Source organism: Dendronephthya gigantea, unplaced genomic scaffold (genome assembly GCF_004324835.1).
Source record: "Dendronephthya gigantea isolate DGI-Jeju-01 unplaced genomic scaffold, DenGig_1.0 000002F, whole genome shotgun sequence".
Taxonomy (NCBI): Eukaryota; Metazoa; Cnidaria; class Anthozoa; order Malacalcyonacea; family Nephtheidae; genus Dendronephthya; species Dendronephthya gigantea.
The window spans coordinates 12,460-30,590 of NW_021163012.1; the positions used below are offsets into that span (position 1 = coordinate 12,460).

Sequence of the window (18,131 nt, forward strand, 5' to 3'; positions counted from 1 at the left end):
ATCTTTTATCCAAATTTAATAATCATCCAACAATCACTGTAAAAATAATTATACACAGTATCTCAAACTTAGATAAAATCGACAATCTTACAGGAGATAACTTCCAGTGGTTGTTTTTCAAAATATTTATTTGGTTGTCTTTTAAAAGACAATTGTTGAATGGTTTTATAAAGCTCCACTCTTCACTCTTGTCTCTTGATGCGTCCGCCATTTTAATTTAGTTTTCTGAATACTTCATGTTGTGCAAATGAAATGGATTCACACCAAAACGAAAAATATAAACAAAGCTCACACAACATCTAATTCACTGATCCTGCGACGCTCCTCCAACATCTAATTCATCACTGATCCTGCGACGCTCCTCCAACATCTAATTCATCACCGATCCTGCGACGCTCCTCCAACATCTAATTCATCACTGATTCTGCGACGCTCCTTCAACATCTAATTCATCACTGATCCTGCGACGCTCCTTCAACATCTAATTCATCACTGATCCTGCGACGCTCCTCCAACATCTAATTCATCACTGATCCTGCGACGCTCCTCCAACATCTAATTCATCACTGATTCTGCGACGCTCCTTCAACATCTAATTCATCACTGATCCTGCGACGCTCCTTCAACATCTAATTCATCACTGATCCTGCGACGCTCCTTCAACATCTAATTTATCACTGATCCTGCGACGCTCCTTCAACATCTAATTCATCACTGATCCTGCGACGCTCCTCCAACATCTAATTCATCACTGATCCTGCGACGCTCCTCCAACATCTAATTCATCACTGATCCTGCGACGCTCCTCCAACATCTAATTCATCACTGATCCTGCGATGCTCCTCCAACATCTAATTTATCAATGTTCCTGCGACGCTCCTTCAACATCTAATTCATCACTGATCCTGCGACGATCCTTCAACATCTGATCCTGCAACGATACTTTATAACAATGATATGACACTAATTTTCAAGTCACAAATATCACTTAGGTAGCAATATCATACCATACCATACCATACCATATCATACCATACCATATCATCTCATCCTGCGACGATTCTTCAACATCTGATGCTGCGACGATCCGTCTGATCCTGCGACGATCCTTCAACATCTGATCCTGCAACGATACTTTATCACAATGATATGACACTAATTTTCAAGTCACAAATATCACTTAGGTAGCAATATCATACCATACCATACCATACCATACCATCTGATCCTGCGACGATTCTTCAACATCTGATGCTGCGACGATCCTTCATCATCTGACAACAAAAGTATGATATGAATAATAATACCTATTACTCGCTGCGAGCAAGCCTTTACGTTTCTCCTTCCCCATCTTTCGGCGCCGTAGTTCGTTCTGAAATCAAATAAGCAAGGAAAAACTAAATTAAAGTAACAACTCACTTGCATTGGACATTTTCAATCGAAATATACAAGATCAACCAGTAATAATCGGCAAGAATATGGCTCCACTCACTAACGTCTTCCCACGCTATTCAAATCAACACAGCGATCAGTAAATTTGTTTACAAAGCCAAAGATCAAGCCAAAAGCTGTTCAAACTAACAATCACCATGTACCTGCAAGAATCTTCCAACTTTTCCTAGTGAACTTCTTTGACTGATGCTTCCTTTTCGAGACTGCAAAGACTGAGTTTCGTCTAGATTCAACCGCCTTTTATTACTTCAACAAACAAAGAAAATTCCAACGGACAATTAACGCATTGACAACAATAGATAATCAACTAACTCATGTCAGACTTGCCCGGAATGGATATAAATTAGCCAAATAAATATGTTTTGCATATTTCTATTGTCCGTTGTAAGTGATTAGCAAAATTCCTCTCCGTGAAGCGATTAATGGAAAATACTCTTAGCTTGATATAAAAGCCTTCTCTTTTCGCGTTAATCTTTTCAAACTAAAACTATAACAACTTTTTTTCTCGGTTCCTGGTAGCAATTTTCTTTTACCATTTCGTTTATTTTTCGATATTTGCAAACTCCGAAATGGAACCACCGAAAATACCTGGTTAGTTTTTGAGTTATTTCAGGGTCTGCTTTGTCCTTTATAAGATTCTGAGTGTTTTGTAAATGGAAAATAGCCGTCAGCCAACCCTCTCTGCCCGTGGAAAATTGCACACCAGACTACAAACCTGTATCCCTTTCCAGTGTCATTTCAAACATCTCAGGTATTCAGGGCAAACTTGAAATATATAATGATTTAAATTTCAAGTACTTCATTAGTTTGTCTTGCAACAACAGATATACACCCAAGCTTGATTTTTGAGCTCCCCTTTCTTTTTTACTACAATCTCGCACTTGTTTACTGCCATTTCAAAAATCTCATTGTTTCATTCATTAGTAACTGATGAGCACTCTTAAAAACCTACGGCACCAATATATTTTGTAAGTTTTTTACCTTCATTAGCTTTCACCTACTCAGTTCATGCGTTTGTTTGCCAGGACGAAGCTCCTTTTTTAGTCCAACTAATAAAAATGGTTTCCTTATGCGAGCAGCACTGATCTCTGGCCACCATACACTGGAAAAACTTTCAAAACTCTCTTTTGAGTCAACTGAATAACATTACATTAAAGATCTTGTCTTCATAATCTTCTACTGCAATTAATATATCATAAACTCCACAGGAATATTATTCACAGCCATTAGCTTGTAACAAGACTCAAGAGTAACATGACACAGAGGTAATTGATGGAAATTTACCAGCATTGAATCTATCAATAAGGGAAGTCTTACCAGATGCATCCTTGGTTACCAACAATGTTTACCTAATTAAGATATAAAATATTTTCCTTTGATTTCTTCAATGCTGGATTTCCTAAATGATTTATCCATGCAGAATAAATAAAGTTAGTTTATTTTAGGTTTCCTCCTGTAGTAACAACAGTTCAGAACTGATAAATCATCTTGTTAGAATAAAAGAATATAATGTTGATATTAACTATTTCCCAACCTTCTTCCACGACCTCTTGAGGTGCTCTTTGATCACCAGCACTTTGACCTGTTGACTTCGATGCCTTATTTTTCCACTGATGATAAACCTTAAGACGGCGATGGAACTCTTGTTTACAAGCTTGTAATAACTCGACATCTAGAAAAACAAAAACAGAAGTCCTTTTTTTTATTTAAAATTAACCTTTTCCCAGGAACCAAGTAATGACAACAACACATACCGCACGAGGTGTTGATGGTGTCTCTTAACTCAGCATATTTCCATGATTTACTCAGGTCATATTTCTTATTCGGATCTTTCAAGGAAGCCGCTCTGTAGCAAAACAAGTTTTTTTTAGTATCTTGTTGTGATAGCGGATCAGAATATTAAAGTATGTTTAGGTTTCCTCCTGTAGTAACACTGGATCAATAAGAGATGATCCTTGCTGGACCTCTATGAAGAACAGTTTATAACTGATAGAGCTATCCAGTATAAATAAAGTTAGTTTACTTTAGGTTTCCTCCTGTAGTAACACTGGATCAATAAGAGATAATTCTTACTGGACCTCTAGGAAGAACAGTTTAGAGCTGACAGAGCTATCCAGTGTAAATAAAGTTAGTTTAGTTTAAGTTTCCTCCTGTAGTAACACTGGATCAATAAGAGATGATTCTTACTGGACCTCTAGGAAGAACAGTTTAGAGCTGACAGAGCTATCCAGTATAAATAAAGTTAGTTTAGTTTAAGTTTCCTGCTGTAGTAACACTGGATCAATGAGAGATGATCCTTACTGGACCTCTAGGAAGAACAGTTTAGAACTGAGAGATGATCCTTACTGGACCTCTAGGAAGAACAGTTTTGAACTGATAGAGCTATACAATATGATAAAATATTTACCTTATAATAGCTTTTTGTTCCTCCATGGGTTCTATATACATTCAAATTGGATTCCTAAAATTAGAAAAAATTAGTATAGGCTTAATTCGGTCTAGCAGAAAATGAACATAAACTTCCACACAGTTGAAATGTTAAACTGAAGCATTTAGTAGTATTAATCGCCAAAGAAATTGAAAAAATATTGAGATATAATACCTTTGCCAAACGCAAGGCCAGTTCGTGATCTAATCTCTCTTGTTCAAGAGCAGCTTGTCTGAAATAATAAAATTTTACATTGAAAAAATATCAGATTTAAAGCATTACCTGTGAGTCTATAAAAAGGACTCGGGAATTTTTTTGTAAAACCTCGCAAAGATGTTTATGGCAGCAAAAATAAGTTCATACCGAGATTTTGCCTCTTCATCCTCTTTCCTTAATTGTTCCTCAATTTCTTTCTAAAAAACCCAGGAAAGATTCACAGTAAAAATATTGCCAGAGGTGATCAAGTATGGTACGACATTAGACAAAAAAAGCTTTGAAAATAATTATATTTATTCATCGTAATATAAATGCTCAAAACCTGTTTCGCTTTTTCAAGTTCCCGTCGTTTCATTTCTTCCTCTTCTGCCCTTCGCCTTTTGGCTTCCATTTCAGCTTTACTAAAACACACAAAAAACAAGATGTAAACATTTAAATATCGTACACAGCAAGCGCTCATATTCTAGCCAATCAGTCCTCAGCAGGGTTTTCAAAAATCCATTATATCTTTTGTTATTCTTTATGAAACTAGCCGAAATTTCGTGATTATGTTTAGTTATAAGAACTGCAATAAATGTGAGATATACTTCAAGTGATATTAAGTTGTTTCAACCGAGAATTTGATTTTTCTTTGACAAATAGTCAAAATCTATTTCCGCCATTTTGGATCATCTTGTGTGATAGTTATTCCGAGAAAAACTATCATATCTTAACTCGACGAGGGAGAAAAAAGAAGAGGATATCGTTGAATGTAAAACTTGATAATTTTAAACTTACATTCTCGCTTCTTCTTCGAGTTGTTTTCTTCTCCTTTCCTCCTCTTCTCGCCTTTTTCTTTCCAGTTCCATCTGTTCTTTGATTTTCCTCAACTTCTCTTCTTCCTCCCTCTTCTCCTGAAGTTCTTTTTGCTTCTGTAAATCTACGACTTGTTTGTCCATGCACCTTCGCCACAAGACCACGGTGGAGATTCTCGATCTGATCACGGCTCATTACCGTGTTCTTACTTCTAAAATGCAGCTCCAAGAGATTATTAGATCGACAATGATACATAACAGACGGGCCTTCAACAACACTCCGTGATAAGTTCCTGAGGCAGCATTTCAACACGTCTACTAACCTTGATTTTCTGCATAGCAGCTGATATTTCCTTTTCGATATCAAAAATCTGTGTGGTCAAAACATTCTTGTCGGTTTTTAAACCTGAAACTACATTGAAACAATGAGGAAACCGCCAGTGGAGGTGTTATAGAATTACCCCCAATGGTTACTACAGGAAGAAACCTAAACTAAACTAACTTTATTTATACTGGATATAGTTTTATCAGTTCTAAACTGTTCTTCCTAGAGGTCCAGTAAGGATCATCTCTTATTGATCCAGTGTTAATACAGGAGGAAACCTAAACTAAACTAACTTTATTTATACTGGATAGCTCTATCAGTTCTAAACTGTTCTTCATAGGGGTCCAGTAAGGATCATATCTCTTATTGATCCAATGTTACTACAGGAGGAAACCTAAACTGAACTAACTTTATTTATACTGTATAGCTCTATCAGTTCTAAATTGTTCTTCCTAGAGGTCGAGTTTAATCATAATCATTCCTTTATATCTGTGAAAAACAAAACACATGGTCTAATAAGTTTGTGGTTCATTAACTAATTATGAATATTTGAAATAGTTGGCCTTATAAGAGATTTTGGTGGAATAGTTTTATTGCCCTCGGTAGAATTTTGTAAACTCCTGATATACCTTGGCTGGTGTTATTTCCACAAGAGGAACATTTTGACGGTCTTCTGAATCGTGGCCCAAGCTTTTGCTCTGAACTTGATCTTGTTTGCCACTGCTGAAGGAAGACATGAGAGTTAGAACCAGCTTTTTTACGTTAACTATATCCAAGATCTCTCAGCTAAGTCAAGCATAGAGCATTGTCCCATTTCTGGACTGAGACGCACCATATCACTTTCTTCCAGCAATTGACAATGATCCACCTTGAAACTTTCGATACAAGAGCTTTTAGACTCTCAGGATCTGACTGCAATATATGATCAAATGTTGCAAATTACAAAAATGAAAATGAATTTAGCCATATTTTAGTGGAAACCTTTCAATAAATCAATAACTTTAACAATGATACAATAATCTTAACTTTCCTGGTCTAAAAAATACTTTCGTCAACCCAAACTTGAAATCTTCAGGATCCATGCTGACCGCTCAGTATGTATATCCAAATCTACGCTACACTGGGACAGTTGTCAAGTCGATTGTGCCATTTCTAGCGAATTTATTAATAAGTTTTAAAGCAATCTGAATAGAAGTGGGTGCATCCCCCCTTGCACCTGTGAGTAAAAGGACAGAGAGCAGTTGCCCCTGCATTTTAACACAATAAGGCAGTGTTCTGGGATTTTAACCCAGAGGCCAAACATTACAGCACTGTTTGATAAAAAATAGAATTCACTATAGATCTTTGTTTGGCCCCAGACATGGACACTGTTTTTTGCCAAACATGAAATGGAGGGAAACCGGAGTTCCCGGAGAAAAACCCTCCTGACCACAACATGAAATCCGGATCTCAGGTTACTGGTCTGGTCCGACATTTTGGTATTTTTAGTTGGAAATTCCGCAATAATTAATTGGGGCAGGTTTGCCAGTTATTTTTGTACATGAATTTTATCAATTTTTAGAGATAATCTGGCAACCATGTGGACTATTTTTCACGGTGTTACATTATACATTATCAATGTTTTTCATCTGACCAATCTTTAAAAATTGCCACACAATTTTTAAGGGTTCGTCAAATGATCCTGGTGGTCTGAAACATGCACAAAGATTTATTGAAATTGACATAACATGCTTAACGCAATGGCATCAAAAATATACCTATGGGTAATGGGGATTTTGGTAATATGATCATCGTTAATATTAAACCTTACCTGGCCGAAGTGAATTGCATCAATCTATTCAAACTGGTTTTGCAAGTCCTTAGAAAATTTTAGTAATATCTTAACATTGTTATAAAACCTGGCCAAAGTAAAACATCATTAAAATCTATATCATCATAAATCCATCGTTACAATCGACGACTATCGTTTATTTAACCTGGTCAAATCGATATTCCTATTAATCTATTGAGATCAGCTGCAATAGCGTTGTTCAGTTACTACATAGAGATCAGACGCAGAAATATAAGCATGTCATCCAGTGACTGTATAGAGATCAGTGGCAAAAAAAATCGAGCGCGTGTAACTCTCACTAATTCAGTTAATTAGCTGTTAGAGATCAGTTGCAAAGACTTGACAAACGTAATAATACTACATAGAGATCAGTACAATTGTAGACGAAGTCAAATTACTCTCTATTGTGTCGATTATTTTGCAAGCAACATTTCATATACAAGTAATCAAAAAAACACTAGAGATAACTCCTTTCAAAAACCAGAACAAATTTCTTGAAGTTCCAGAAATCCAATTTAGAAGAATTACGGTGATATTTCAACATAATAATATATAATAATAAATAATAATAGATAATTATTCCATTCACAAATTGATTCCAATTAACCTTCACCCTTAATTAATACACTTCATTCTATTCAAGATTCGAACTTATTCTAACCATCAAAATATCATCAATTTCTTTTTCTATATGCTATTTTCATGCTTTCCCACGAACTTCGAAAATAAAAACTGATAAATAAAAATTTATTTAATTTATTAAAGTTCCAGGTTTCAATGTAAACTCTGATAGATTAGAAGTAAAAAAATCCTTATAGAGCATAGCTAAACTAAACTATTACCATTCACTATCCTATGAAAACTAAACTAATCTGCTGTCTATACCGGCCGGTAATATTTAACTAAACTTGCTAACTATTTGGCAACTATTTTTACTTGATAAATAGAAATAAATAAAAAATTATTATAATATATTGTATTTATAATTTACTTAACTGGTTTTGCAAGTCCTTAAAAGTCAATTTCCCTAATTAGAGCAATGTATTTTATGTTGTGGCATGCATAAACAAAATATTTTTCAGATAATTTTTGATCTTATACATGTTATGCAATTATTTTTACCATCACATGCACTTGAAAAGTCAATTACCCTAATTGGAGCAATGTATTTTATGTTGTGGCATGCATAAACAAAATTTTTTACAGCTAGTTTTTGCTCTTATACATGTAAGAATTAACTACGGTCGTATATAATCATGCTATTACTCTGGCAATTATTTTTACCGTCACATGCACCTAGAAAATCAATTTTCCTAATTAGAGCAATGTGTTCTATGTTGTAGCATGCATAAACAAAATATTTTTACACCTAATTGTTGATCTTATACATGTAAGAATACGGTCGTCTATAATCATGCTATTATAAATTACTCTGGCAAATATTTTTACCATCACATGCACTTAGAAAGCCAATTATACCCTAATTAAAACAATGTATTTTATGTTAAATTGTGGCATGCATAACCGAAATATTTTACAGCTAATTTCGGATCTGATACCTGTTAAAATACATCAACCACCTATAATTCATGCTATTATTTTGGCTATTTTCATTCGCACATGCACTGACAGAAATCAATCTTGTGGCGCATTACTGTAATATTTTGTTGCAAATTTTTGATGCCAATGCCTTACGTGCCAACAAACAAATACAATCATATGCATACCTGGTTCTTGTTCACAGTTACCTGTGTACGAATTCCATTCTTCAAGTTGAGTTCATGCTTCATCATTTTCAGCTGCACCATTGGATACTTTAGTAATATCATGCATTAATTTCACCAATTGCATTACACATTAAGTGATAAAACAGGAACATGCATTTTCAAAGAATCAAACATGCTGTATACATTAATTTAATTGTTCTGCATGCAATCCGGAATTTTTATTTATCATCAATGTCAAAATGGGAAATAGGAATTTCACTTAATGTATTACACATTCAGTGCAGACCACCAGGAAAACAAGCATGCACAGGATAGAATGCAAGAAAACTGAATAATACCACCCATCAAACTAGTCTTCAGTCCATCATCTTCTGTCATCGGGCAGTCCATCATCATCTGTCATCGTCTGCTGATCATCATCATCAGGTGGCCCATCATCATCTGCCATTGGGTGGTCCATCATCATCTGTCATCATCGGCTGGTCCATCATCATCTGTCATCGTCGGTTGTCCATCATCATCTGAAATGATTCATTTCTTAACATCTGAAATGATATGAAACAAGCTCACCTATGGTATGTTACCTGCATGAGCTCCACCAACATCATCTTCACCACAACGCTCATTGTACATGCGAATACAAAATTTTCATGCATTTTCGAAATTACATGCAAATTTAGCAAGATTTAACGCATGCATTCATTCAAAAATGGAATAGACATTTAACACTCGACCATTATACCCCCTTTTTAATCTCAACATGCATCTCTTTTTTTGTGTGCTCCAAGAGCAATAATTTTGCCTATGCCGGACTAGGTCAGTCGAGCATACAGAAAGTATAAGTGACCCGGGCCCCTGATCAATTATACTTACTCATTACTCCTGACAAAACATGCAAGATATAACCAAGGGTTGGGATCTGAACTGCATGCAATCCAAAAATTGAAAATTAAAAACAGAGGAGCCTCAAATGTCTGGAAATATCATAAAATGTTTGGTTTGATTTTGATTTCATAAAATGTCTGGTTGGAATTTAATTTTAGATTTTGTATTTGCATGCAAAATGGTAACATTTCTCCATCATCACAACTAAAATGAATAAATGAAAGAGTGATAATAAGTACAGTATAAGCACAATAGCTACGTACCTATCAATCCATACTTCTGATGGTAGAATATGTTTATACAGGATTATTTAGGGTGTTCTAATAAATACTCCCAGTTTCAAGTAGGAATACTACAATAGTGTTTCTATGTTGGTTATTGTATTCGTTTCAAATCAGAAAATAGATTTGGTATACCACTCAAAACACAAAGTAGAGAAAATGTAAGTTTTCAGAAATACAAATCAGTCTAAACATAACATCAGGTTTTTCACATAAAATAGAAAGAATATTCCGCAATGCAAAATTAAGGACATTTCAAAGGTGCGTTGAGGAAACACTGGTGATGTGATTGGTTTGCAAAAAAATTTGTCGCGAAAAAGTAGAATCGTTTCTTACGTTTGTCTGGGTGAAAAACGATTTATAGGCACCTGTCATTTGGCCTTATTAATAAGCCCCCTTTTGATTAGGCACATGTCATTTGGGGTTTTTAAACGCCCATTTTTTCACCTTTTTGACACACCAAGCAAATTTTAGTTAAATATTGTTAATCTAATTTGCCTTTACTGAACACCGGAAAATGGCACAAAGGTCAAAGCACATGCAAAATCACATTTTTACGGGATCAAATAGCAGAATGATTATGAATGCTTTTAAATCAAACGCATTTATTTATATAAACATGCATAATACATTAATTTCTTATTGCAGTGATATCAGTTGCACACGTCTATTATCTATCGTATAGCTATAAATGCCTCGTGCTCAAGACCTTCATTTGAAAAAAGACGGCGAGCGGCGAGATCTAAACACTAGCTAAGAAGCCCCTCATGCCTCATGGCGGCCCCAATACACCAAAAAATACTTGATTCTTCTTCAAATTGAAACGAATACTCAGACAGAACTACTTTATCTTTCCTTACAATATAAGAAAGCTTGAAAAACTAAACAATATGCTCTAGAAGTTAAACGGTGGCGACTCAAGTCTACAACAGTTTAAAAAAGACCACCAGCACCGGCGTCGCAAAAACACGCACAAGTAAATTCGCTAGAAACGCCGAAAATTTGGACCTAATTCTTCTGCAAATTTATACGAAAACTCAGACAGAACTACTTTATCTTTACTTACAATATAAGAAAGCTTTAAAACTAAACAATATGATCTAAAAGTTGAACGGCGGCGACTACAAAGTTGAAAAACACCGGCGTGGCAAACACGCACGGAAACTCGCTAGAAACGCTGAAAATTTGGACCTAATTCTTCTACAAATTGATACGAATACTCAGGCAGAACTACTTTAACTTTGCTTACAATATAAGAAAGCTTTAAAACTAAACTGAATATATGCAGCGGCGTAGCCAACCTAACGATTTTGTCCTGCTATGTAAATTTCGAGTTATTAAAAGTATTCATGCCTTTAGAAATCTATTGTTTTCACAGTCAGTGAACACTAAAATATTAGAATAGCGGGACAAATCGACCGGCTGGCTACGCTACTGAATATATGCTCTAAAAGTTAAACGGTGGCGACTACAACAGTTGAAAACGACACCGGCGTCGCAACATAGAAACTCGATAGAAAAACTGAAAATTTAGACCTAATTCTTCTGCAAATTAGTAGAAATCGTTACGAATACTATGCTGAAGCTATTCTAACTTTGCTTACAACAAAGGAAACTTAAAAAATCAAAACAATATGCTCTAAACGGCGGCGCTTAGTGTGAAAACACGTGCAAGCGGAACGCACAATACGCTGAAAAATTAGACTTATTAACTTAATAATTGACACTTATTGGTACGAATACTGAAGGCAGAACAATTCTAGCTTTGCTGATAAACGTTTTAGTTCAATAACTAACAGATAAGACACAATAATACATACTGTACAACTCAGGAACATTGAATCCAGCTTTCGTCGACGGATTTCGGCCTAAAATGAAATAGACAAAAAAGTGTTTAATAACTACATATTTAAATATTTGAAACATTGTTTGAATAATATCTTCGTTCTTTTTATGCAGAGTATTCAGAGATATACACACCTGGTTTTCTTTTCTTGCAACGAAGAGCGAATTTCCTTCCCACCGCATCGTCCACATGGTCTTGAAAACTGACTGTCAATCACTCAATCTGTTAAAAAATTGTCACATGACCGAAACTGCAGCTTGTGATTGGCTAATTTGGTCACACCACATTGCCCACAATGCAATAGACCACTGACCTGTATTTATTATGGACCAATGAATTCGATTCTTCATCTGGACTATAACCTATTTTTGAGTGGGATAATGTTTCATATCTTTATTTCACTGTTTGGTAGTGTTTGCAACCTAAAACAGAACAAATTTAAGCAAATTCTTGATAAACCTCGCAATAATTGGTGCTCAGGCGGATCTGAAATAGCCTCACTGCCCCCATGACCGCCTCTCACCACTGCCCCCCCCACCCTCATTTATAGGTCGGTGAAGCCCATTTTTTTGAACAAATAAATTGGCCTTGTATGTTGCGGACAAACAATCCCCTGACGGCTGGTGTGAAATAATGGATTTAAGTTCACAGCACTTTAATGAAATGAAACAGGGAAGTTTCTTTAAAGGTGAGGCAAGGTTATAGCGACATTACTTCCCGATATGTTTATGAATGCATTAACTTATATTAAATGAGGTAGCTTAACTGAATGTTGTGTTCCAAGTCAGACTCTACAACACTTATATTCACATATGAGTTATGTTCTCAAGTTTCTTTTGTTTAATCTTGTTTAAACTTTTGCCTTGATTTTTTAAGACAAGATGAGTATGAAAGGCGAGTTGCCTAGTGACTTTAGGCACAAAGTCGGCAACCAAGATATGTGGAAAGAATTTTCAGAATGGCAACGAAGAAAATACCTTTTGAATTTCACATGTATTGAGTGGTTTCCAACAACAGTGGACTGCCTACAACAAACTTCTAATGTCTGGAGAAAGTTTGCTCTTTTTTCTACCCAGTTAGAAGTGGCCAATTGTTTATCTGGCAAGCACAGTTACCACTTGTGAAAAATCATAGCTTTATGCACAGGACAGTGGCTGCTTACACCTCATTGTTTTACCCTAGTTGTTTGGCATGGTACGGAAACAACGAATCTAATGGTATGCAATAAATTAAATTATTTTATAAAAAAGAATGAACTGAGTGAACTTAGAGTTCAACACAGACAGACATGCATTTTTACATAAATTATTTCTAAGACAAGCTTTAATTTTTAAACAAATCTTCCAGGCTGAGGTGAGGTTAAAATGAAGTAGTCTCCTACCTTGGTTGTGGCAATGCAGAGGGTATTATTAAAGTATTTTTGGTAAAGATAACTCCTACATATGCTGGAATACCAGGAGTATCCATTGCAAAAGCATACACTTTCTTTGAGACACCTGACAGCATCAGTGTTGACTGTATGGCATGGTATTCTAAGGTATTCTGCCACAACCATTCTGATAATGCTTATAGATTAATGGTCAGTTTACAACAATGGTCAGTTTAGAAAATCACAACTAGAATCTATTGAGTGACTACCTCAAAAAAATGCACTTGCTAAGTGACGAATCATGACGAATCACACTTACGAAAAAAGTACAGGAGTTCTACTTCTGATAGGTATTCTGTGTCATGGTGTTTCATTGGGTGACCATCCGACCATGGTTAATGTTGTATATAATTCCATAGTGGTTGAAGATACTAAAAGCCGAACAAATTGTTTTTTCCCCTATATTTTAAATCGCTAGGAATGATAAAAAAGATAAACATCGAAATACGTTATTAAAAAGTTTTTTGGTATGCGCAGTTGGTTAAAATACGTTTGGTGCGCATCCATGTCCTTTCCTGTCCGGTGTGAAAAGTTATATTAAATGACGAAGTTTAATGTTTTCCCATGACGGTTCTTCTGCCGCTTTGGCGGCTTATCCTTTACTACAGTTCAAAGTAAGCTTTAATTCATGGCTTCTTGTAACCATTTAACTCAATTCACAAAGGAATGCTTGCCAACTTACCGTAAAGTTTGTGGGTGGTTTATCGTTGGCTCGTCAAGAGAAACCCGGCGTGCAAAGGTAAGAGACTAAGAGATGCTTGTGTTCTTGTGTTGTATTTTATGACTTTTTGTTCAACATGCGAGTAATATTCCGTGGTATTTTATACGTTTTTATTATTTTCAAGGCGACACGAAAGTGTGACGATTGTGACGCATTGTCAAATCGTCTTCACTCCTGCCTATATTGTGTTTATTTTGGTTGTTACTCTGGCCTCAAGCATATCCATGCTGCTCACGCAAAGAAGAAAGACCATAAGCTAGGTAATTCGTCCCTAAACCCTCAAAATCTAACATATTTGTACTACGTGACATAGAAATATGGATTTGGCTGTTGTTGCATGTGAAAAGATTTAAGTGATTTGATTTCTGGGGATTCCCCATACTATATAAACTATTTTCTGACTTTATTGTATTTGACTATTTGACTAAAATGTTCTGGTGTACATGATTCACCCAGTAGTTCAAAAGCCAGTTTCTAGGGCCCACTGATAAAAAATGAATTGTTGAATCACATGGTTGCTGGACTAGCACAATATTTTAAGTAGATTGAAATAGCCTGACATGCAACACAGGTGAAACTGCTTTTGTGTAAAGCTACACCTTTAGTAGTATTCAAACTGTATTGAACCTGGTCCAGGTAATGCCTGGTTCAAACCTCATGTATCACCCTTTTTTTCATTTCTTAGCTGTTGACCTGACCTATGGTGTGGTGTATTGCTTTCTCTGTGGCGATTATGTCCATAATGAAGTTCTGGAGAAGATTCTTCCTGAAGAAAGAGCCAAGGCGTGGAGGTCCTATGGTATGTTTTTTTATGCATAAAACACAAATTGAAGTTATTCATGATATACACATCATTTCTGTTGTGACATTGGCTATACAAGCAAATTTAAACTTTTCTGGTCACTTCACAATACAAAATTATTTGTCTTATTTTGTTCGTGTTGGGCAATTTCAGGAAACAAGACTGCTCTCTATGAGCAGTGGTTGCCTGGTGGAAGAGATGTTGAACTTTTAAAACGAAATGTGAAATATCAGAGGGTCTGTGGTAACTCAATCATAGGTAAGTGTTTTTAGTGGGTGCAATTTCGTGCATCCTAACTTTGAATGACCTGCTTTGGTGCATGATATGAACCAAGAAAGAACAACTTTTAAACTGTTTATTTTTTAGGCTTGCGTGGTCTGATCAATCTTGGCAATACTTGCTTCATAAATTGTATTGTCCAAGCCTTCACTCACACACCATTATTCAGAGACTATTTCTTGGCTGACCAACACAAGTGTAAGAAACAGGATGGAACATGTATTGTATGTGCCATGGTCTCCTTATTTCAAGAGGTATGAACTGGATATTTGGGTGATTATTCAGCATTGCTAGTACTAACTTTATAGAAAATAATTGTGATCAAGTTGGATGAGAGTTTTCTATAAAAACCAATTATTAATTGACTACACGTAATACTAAAAGATATATAAAAAGACCGCAAATAAAGTGTAAGTTTCATATCTTTTTCATTTTTCAACTTCCTAGTTTTATTCTGGTGAAAGAACACCTCATATTCCTTACAAATTGCTTCATCTTGTGTGGACAAATGCTTGACATTTAGCAGGATATGAACAACGGGATGCCCATGAGTTCTTTATTGCTGCCTTGGATGTCCTTCATCAGTATTGTAAAGGTAGATCGATTGCTGGCAGTTTGAGTCAGACAGTTCAAGATTCAAAGATCTTGGTTTTGAAATACTTAAGTGCTTCAAATGGGGTAAAGGATTTTATGATCTTAACAGGTATAAATTTAATGAATCTCTTTTTTTGTAATGTACAGGTACCTGATTCAATAATGAAGTTATATTTAATTGAGATAGGGTAATGAAAGCTGCAGAATGTGAAGAGGAAAGTGATGATGAAAGTAACAGGACTACAGAAGAAGTGGTTCAGAATGTTACAGACAGATAAGATAGTTACAATATTGACCTCCTTTGACAGCCTTTTCATTGGTTGTTGACTAGTTATGTATGGTTTCGGTTAGCCTGGTCTGGTTGACGAAGTTTCTTATGTTTCCAGGTTTTCCCTTCATTCAAAATAATTTTTCTTTCGTACGTTTTTTTAGTTATTCAAAGCTGTTTGTTTATGGCGATTATTTCTCACTTGGCATGAGTTGCTTGAACTAGGAACATATATATCTGCGATCGTATTTGTCACGAACAAAAGTAAACGAACACAGTCATCAAGGTATGATAACTGTCCAGAGGAATTTGCTGCATGTTCACTTTCTTTATAATATGTCCACGCTCTGATGTTTTGTCCTAATTTATTTTCAGCTGTTTCTATCTTCACAACAGCATTGGTGCGGCGTCCTTGTGTCTTGCATGGTTCACGCTTGTCTTGTCAATGAGAAAATTTCCAAAACTTGGTATTTACGTCGTCATGTTCACTGAGATGTTCCGGACGTTTGCCCAGTTCTTCGTTGTGTTACTTCTCTTTATAATTGCATTTGGTTTGGGATTCCATGTTCTCTTGTACAACCAGGTACGACATCGCAAACATTCATACTTTGGGTTACCACCTCCTTGGTCTGTTACTCCGTGTAAGACGATTTTTACCATTCGCCTACAATATCTAATGCTGTAAGAGTATAACAAAAGTACCTTTCGTCTTCTTTAAGGTTCCATTTTCAACGCCAGGTCGTTCAATGTTGAAAACTATAATGGAAATGTTAGGAGAATACGAATATGACACTGTATACAATGAAGGATATGTTCCTCCTGTCACCTGGGCTGTCTATGTTGGTTTTCTGGTTATCAATTGTGTCATCATTGTCAATTTACTTGTAAGGAAGACATGAACGTTTTTATCACAACATTTCAGAGATGATAGAGATGTAATGCTCTATAATTTTAATTTAAGATTGGATTAGCTGTTGATGATATTAAAGGCGTTCAAGACAAAGCTGCTCTTAAACGTTTAGCAATGCAGGTGAAATACTCATTTCCAAAGTTTTGACGGTTTTTCATATTCAATAATCGTGGTAAAATTATTGTTTTAGCTTGATTTGGCGTTGGATGTGGAGAAAGTTCTTCCGTTGTTTCTTCGCCGAAAACTTGTCACGATGAAGGAAACAGTTTATCCAAATAGAGAAAGATATCGGAGTATCTGGTCTTTCTGGCACCAGACTCTCACAACTCCAGCACAAGTTATTAATGATGCTTTATATCCTGCAACGGTAAGCATAAGAATTTTTTCTACGCTGTCCTTGTGCATTGCAACACCTGGGCTAAAAATGGTAAATATGATTTTATAAACAATGTAGTCACCAATTGAGAGAATTCATAAACAACAAGAGCTTCTACAATATGATGTGACCAAGATGAAGACGAGGTTGAAAACGTTGCAGACTCGTACTGTTCGTCTGGAGGCCATGTTGAAGGCGATCCTAGGACATCATGGCATTGATATCAAACCTGAAATTGACGAAGACGATGCAGAACTTAAGTGGGATACTTCAGATGATGAAGATAGATATATTCCAGGGTAGAATCTGGTGTACGAAATAGATTAATAAATTCTATTGGTCTATAAATTCTATTTGTGAGAGAATGGGGTAAACGTATTAGAAAATGGGGTGAGGCTTATAGAAATAATTAGAAAAGGGGTCTGGTCTTTTGAAGAGGGGTCATTAGAGAATGAGGGAGAAATAATGGCACGAGAGTCGTAAGAAGCCTGATTAAAAGGAGATGACGGACATTGTCGAAGGTAGTACGATGATGTACGAGATGTACGGCCAAGCACGATTGTGAAATTTACGACTTACGAGCTAGAAAATTAAAATGGCGGATCAACAACCTCCCGAAAAGCGCCCAAAACTTAATGAAAACGTTGCTTCTCATCTCAGTATAAAGATGAACCCTCAGATGTTGAAGAAACTCGCGATACATTGAATACACACTCGGTCGCTTTGCATGACACCAAGAGTCCTGCATCTTCAGCGAGTACAAGCAGCGAAAAGCATCGTTCAGAAAATGATGTTGGAATATCACAATATTGCAGTCAAAATAAAGGATTCTCTGGCATATTGAAGCAACGATACTCGGATTTCCTAGTCAACGAAATTAACCAAGATAGACGTACTGTTCATTTAACCAATACTGAACTACCTCAAGTATTTTTGAAGGAGGAATTAGATTGTGCAGTTCTACCTT

General features: G+C 35.9%; 2 protein-coding genes and 2 long non-coding RNA genes across 15 annotated transcripts; 2 read left to right on the forward strand and 2 right to left on the reverse strand.

Moving 5' to 3' along the window:
* Positions 1–1,227: 1,227 nt before the first annotated feature.
* On the reverse strand, positions 1,228–9,207 carry LOC114535268 (unconventional myosin-VI-like). Of its 10 annotated transcripts, XR_003688242.1 has the most exons (15): positions 7,026–9,207; positions 6,048–6,367; positions 5,845–5,938; positions 5,214–5,302; positions 4,874–5,102; positions 4,419–4,497; positions 4,244–4,293; positions 4,055–4,112; positions 3,860–3,913; positions 3,207–3,298; positions 2,987–3,124; positions 2,434–2,801; positions 2,168–2,217; positions 1,596–1,698; positions 1,228–1,372 (listed from the first exon to the last, which is right to left on the reverse strand). XR_003688242.1 is itself a non-coding variant. In XM_028556643.1 (10 exons), the coding sequence occupies exons 2-7, from the start codon at positions 5,032–5,034 to the stop codon at positions 3,272–3,274; spliced, it is 429 nt and encodes a 142-aa protein (XP_028412444.1). In that variant the 5' UTR covers positions 5,035–5,102; positions 5,214–5,410; the 3' UTR covers positions 1,228–1,372; positions 1,596–2,801; positions 2,987–3,124; positions 3,207–3,271. The 10 variants fall into 10 exon arrangements, 1 of the variants encoding a protein (XP_028412444.1); XR_003688238.1 differs by having other exon boundaries at positions 1,596–2,563; positions 2,770–2,801; XR_003688240.1 differs by having other exon boundaries at positions 1,596–2,217.
* Positions 9,208–9,209: 2 nt separating this feature from the next.
* LOC114535349 lies at positions 9,210–13,683 on the reverse strand. 2 transcript variants are annotated; one of them, XR_003688263.1, is made up of 6 exons: positions 13,474–13,683; positions 12,099–12,207; positions 11,920–12,007; positions 11,760–11,807; positions 9,358–9,862; positions 9,210–9,294 (listed from the first exon to the last, which is right to left on the reverse strand). It is a non-coding gene; the product is annotated as an uncharacterized LOC114535349 (long non-coding RNA). The 2 variants fall into 2 exon arrangements; XR_003688264.1 differs by lacking the exon at positions 13,474–13,683 and adding an exon at positions 12,763–12,891.
* LOC114535360 lies at positions 12,201–13,412 on the forward strand. Its single transcript, XR_003688275.1, has 3 exons — positions 12,201–12,473; positions 12,662–13,002; positions 13,159–13,412. It is a non-coding gene; the product is annotated as an uncharacterized LOC114535360 (long non-coding RNA).
* Positions 13,684–13,726: 43 nt separating the features above from the next.
* LOC114535251 (transient receptor potential cation channel subfamily A member 1 homolog) lies at positions 13,727–17,501 on the forward strand. Of its 2 annotated transcripts, none has more exons than XM_028556637.1 (12): positions 13,727–13,953; positions 14,060–14,195; positions 14,621–14,734; positions 14,891–14,995; positions 15,104–15,270; positions 15,464–15,719; positions 15,794–16,164; positions 16,254–16,461; positions 16,598–16,762; positions 16,840–16,908; positions 16,979–17,155; positions 17,243–17,501. In XM_028556637.1, the coding sequence occupies exons 8-12, from the start codon at positions 16,324–16,326 to the stop codon at positions 17,465–17,467; spliced, it is 774 nt and encodes a 257-aa protein (XP_028412438.1). In that variant the 5' UTR covers positions 13,727–13,953; positions 14,060–14,195; positions 14,621–14,734; positions 14,891–14,995; positions 15,104–15,270; positions 15,464–15,719; positions 15,794–16,164; positions 16,254–16,323; the 3' UTR covers positions 17,468–17,501. The 2 variants fall into 2 exon arrangements, with proteins under 2 accessions (XP_028412438.1, XP_028412432.1); XM_028556631.1 differs by having other exon boundaries at positions 15,798–16,164.
* The last annotated feature ends 630 nt before the right edge of the window (positions 17,502–18,131 follow it).

Excerpts from the sequence above, each read along its gene's own strand:
- LOC114535268 (XM_028556643.1), bottom strand. The coding sequence starts at position 5,034 with ATGGACAAACAAGTCGTAGATTTACAGAAGCAAAAAGAACTTCAGGAG. Across the intron at positions 4,113-4,243 it reads GATGAAGAGGCAAAATCTCG|ACAAGCTGCTCTTGAACAAG; the intron begins GTATGAACTTAT and ends TTATTATTTCAG. Across the intron at positions 3,299-3,859 it reads GAACAAAAAGCTATTATAAG|AGCGGCTTCCTTGAAAGATC; the intron begins GTAAATATTTTA and ends GTTTTGCTACAG.
- LOC114535251 (XM_028556637.1), top strand. The coding sequence starts at position 16,324 with ATGAGAAAATTTCCAAAACTTGGTATTTACGTCGTCATGTTCACTGAG. Across the intron at positions 16,462-16,597 it reads ATGTTCTCTTGTACAACCAG|GTTCCATTTTCAACGCCAGG; the intron begins GTACGACATCGC and ends GTCTTCTTTAAG. Across the intron at positions 16,763-16,839 it reads TCATCATTGTCAATTTACTT|ATTGGATTAGCTGTTGATGA; the intron begins GTAAGGAAGACA and ends TTTTAATTTAAG.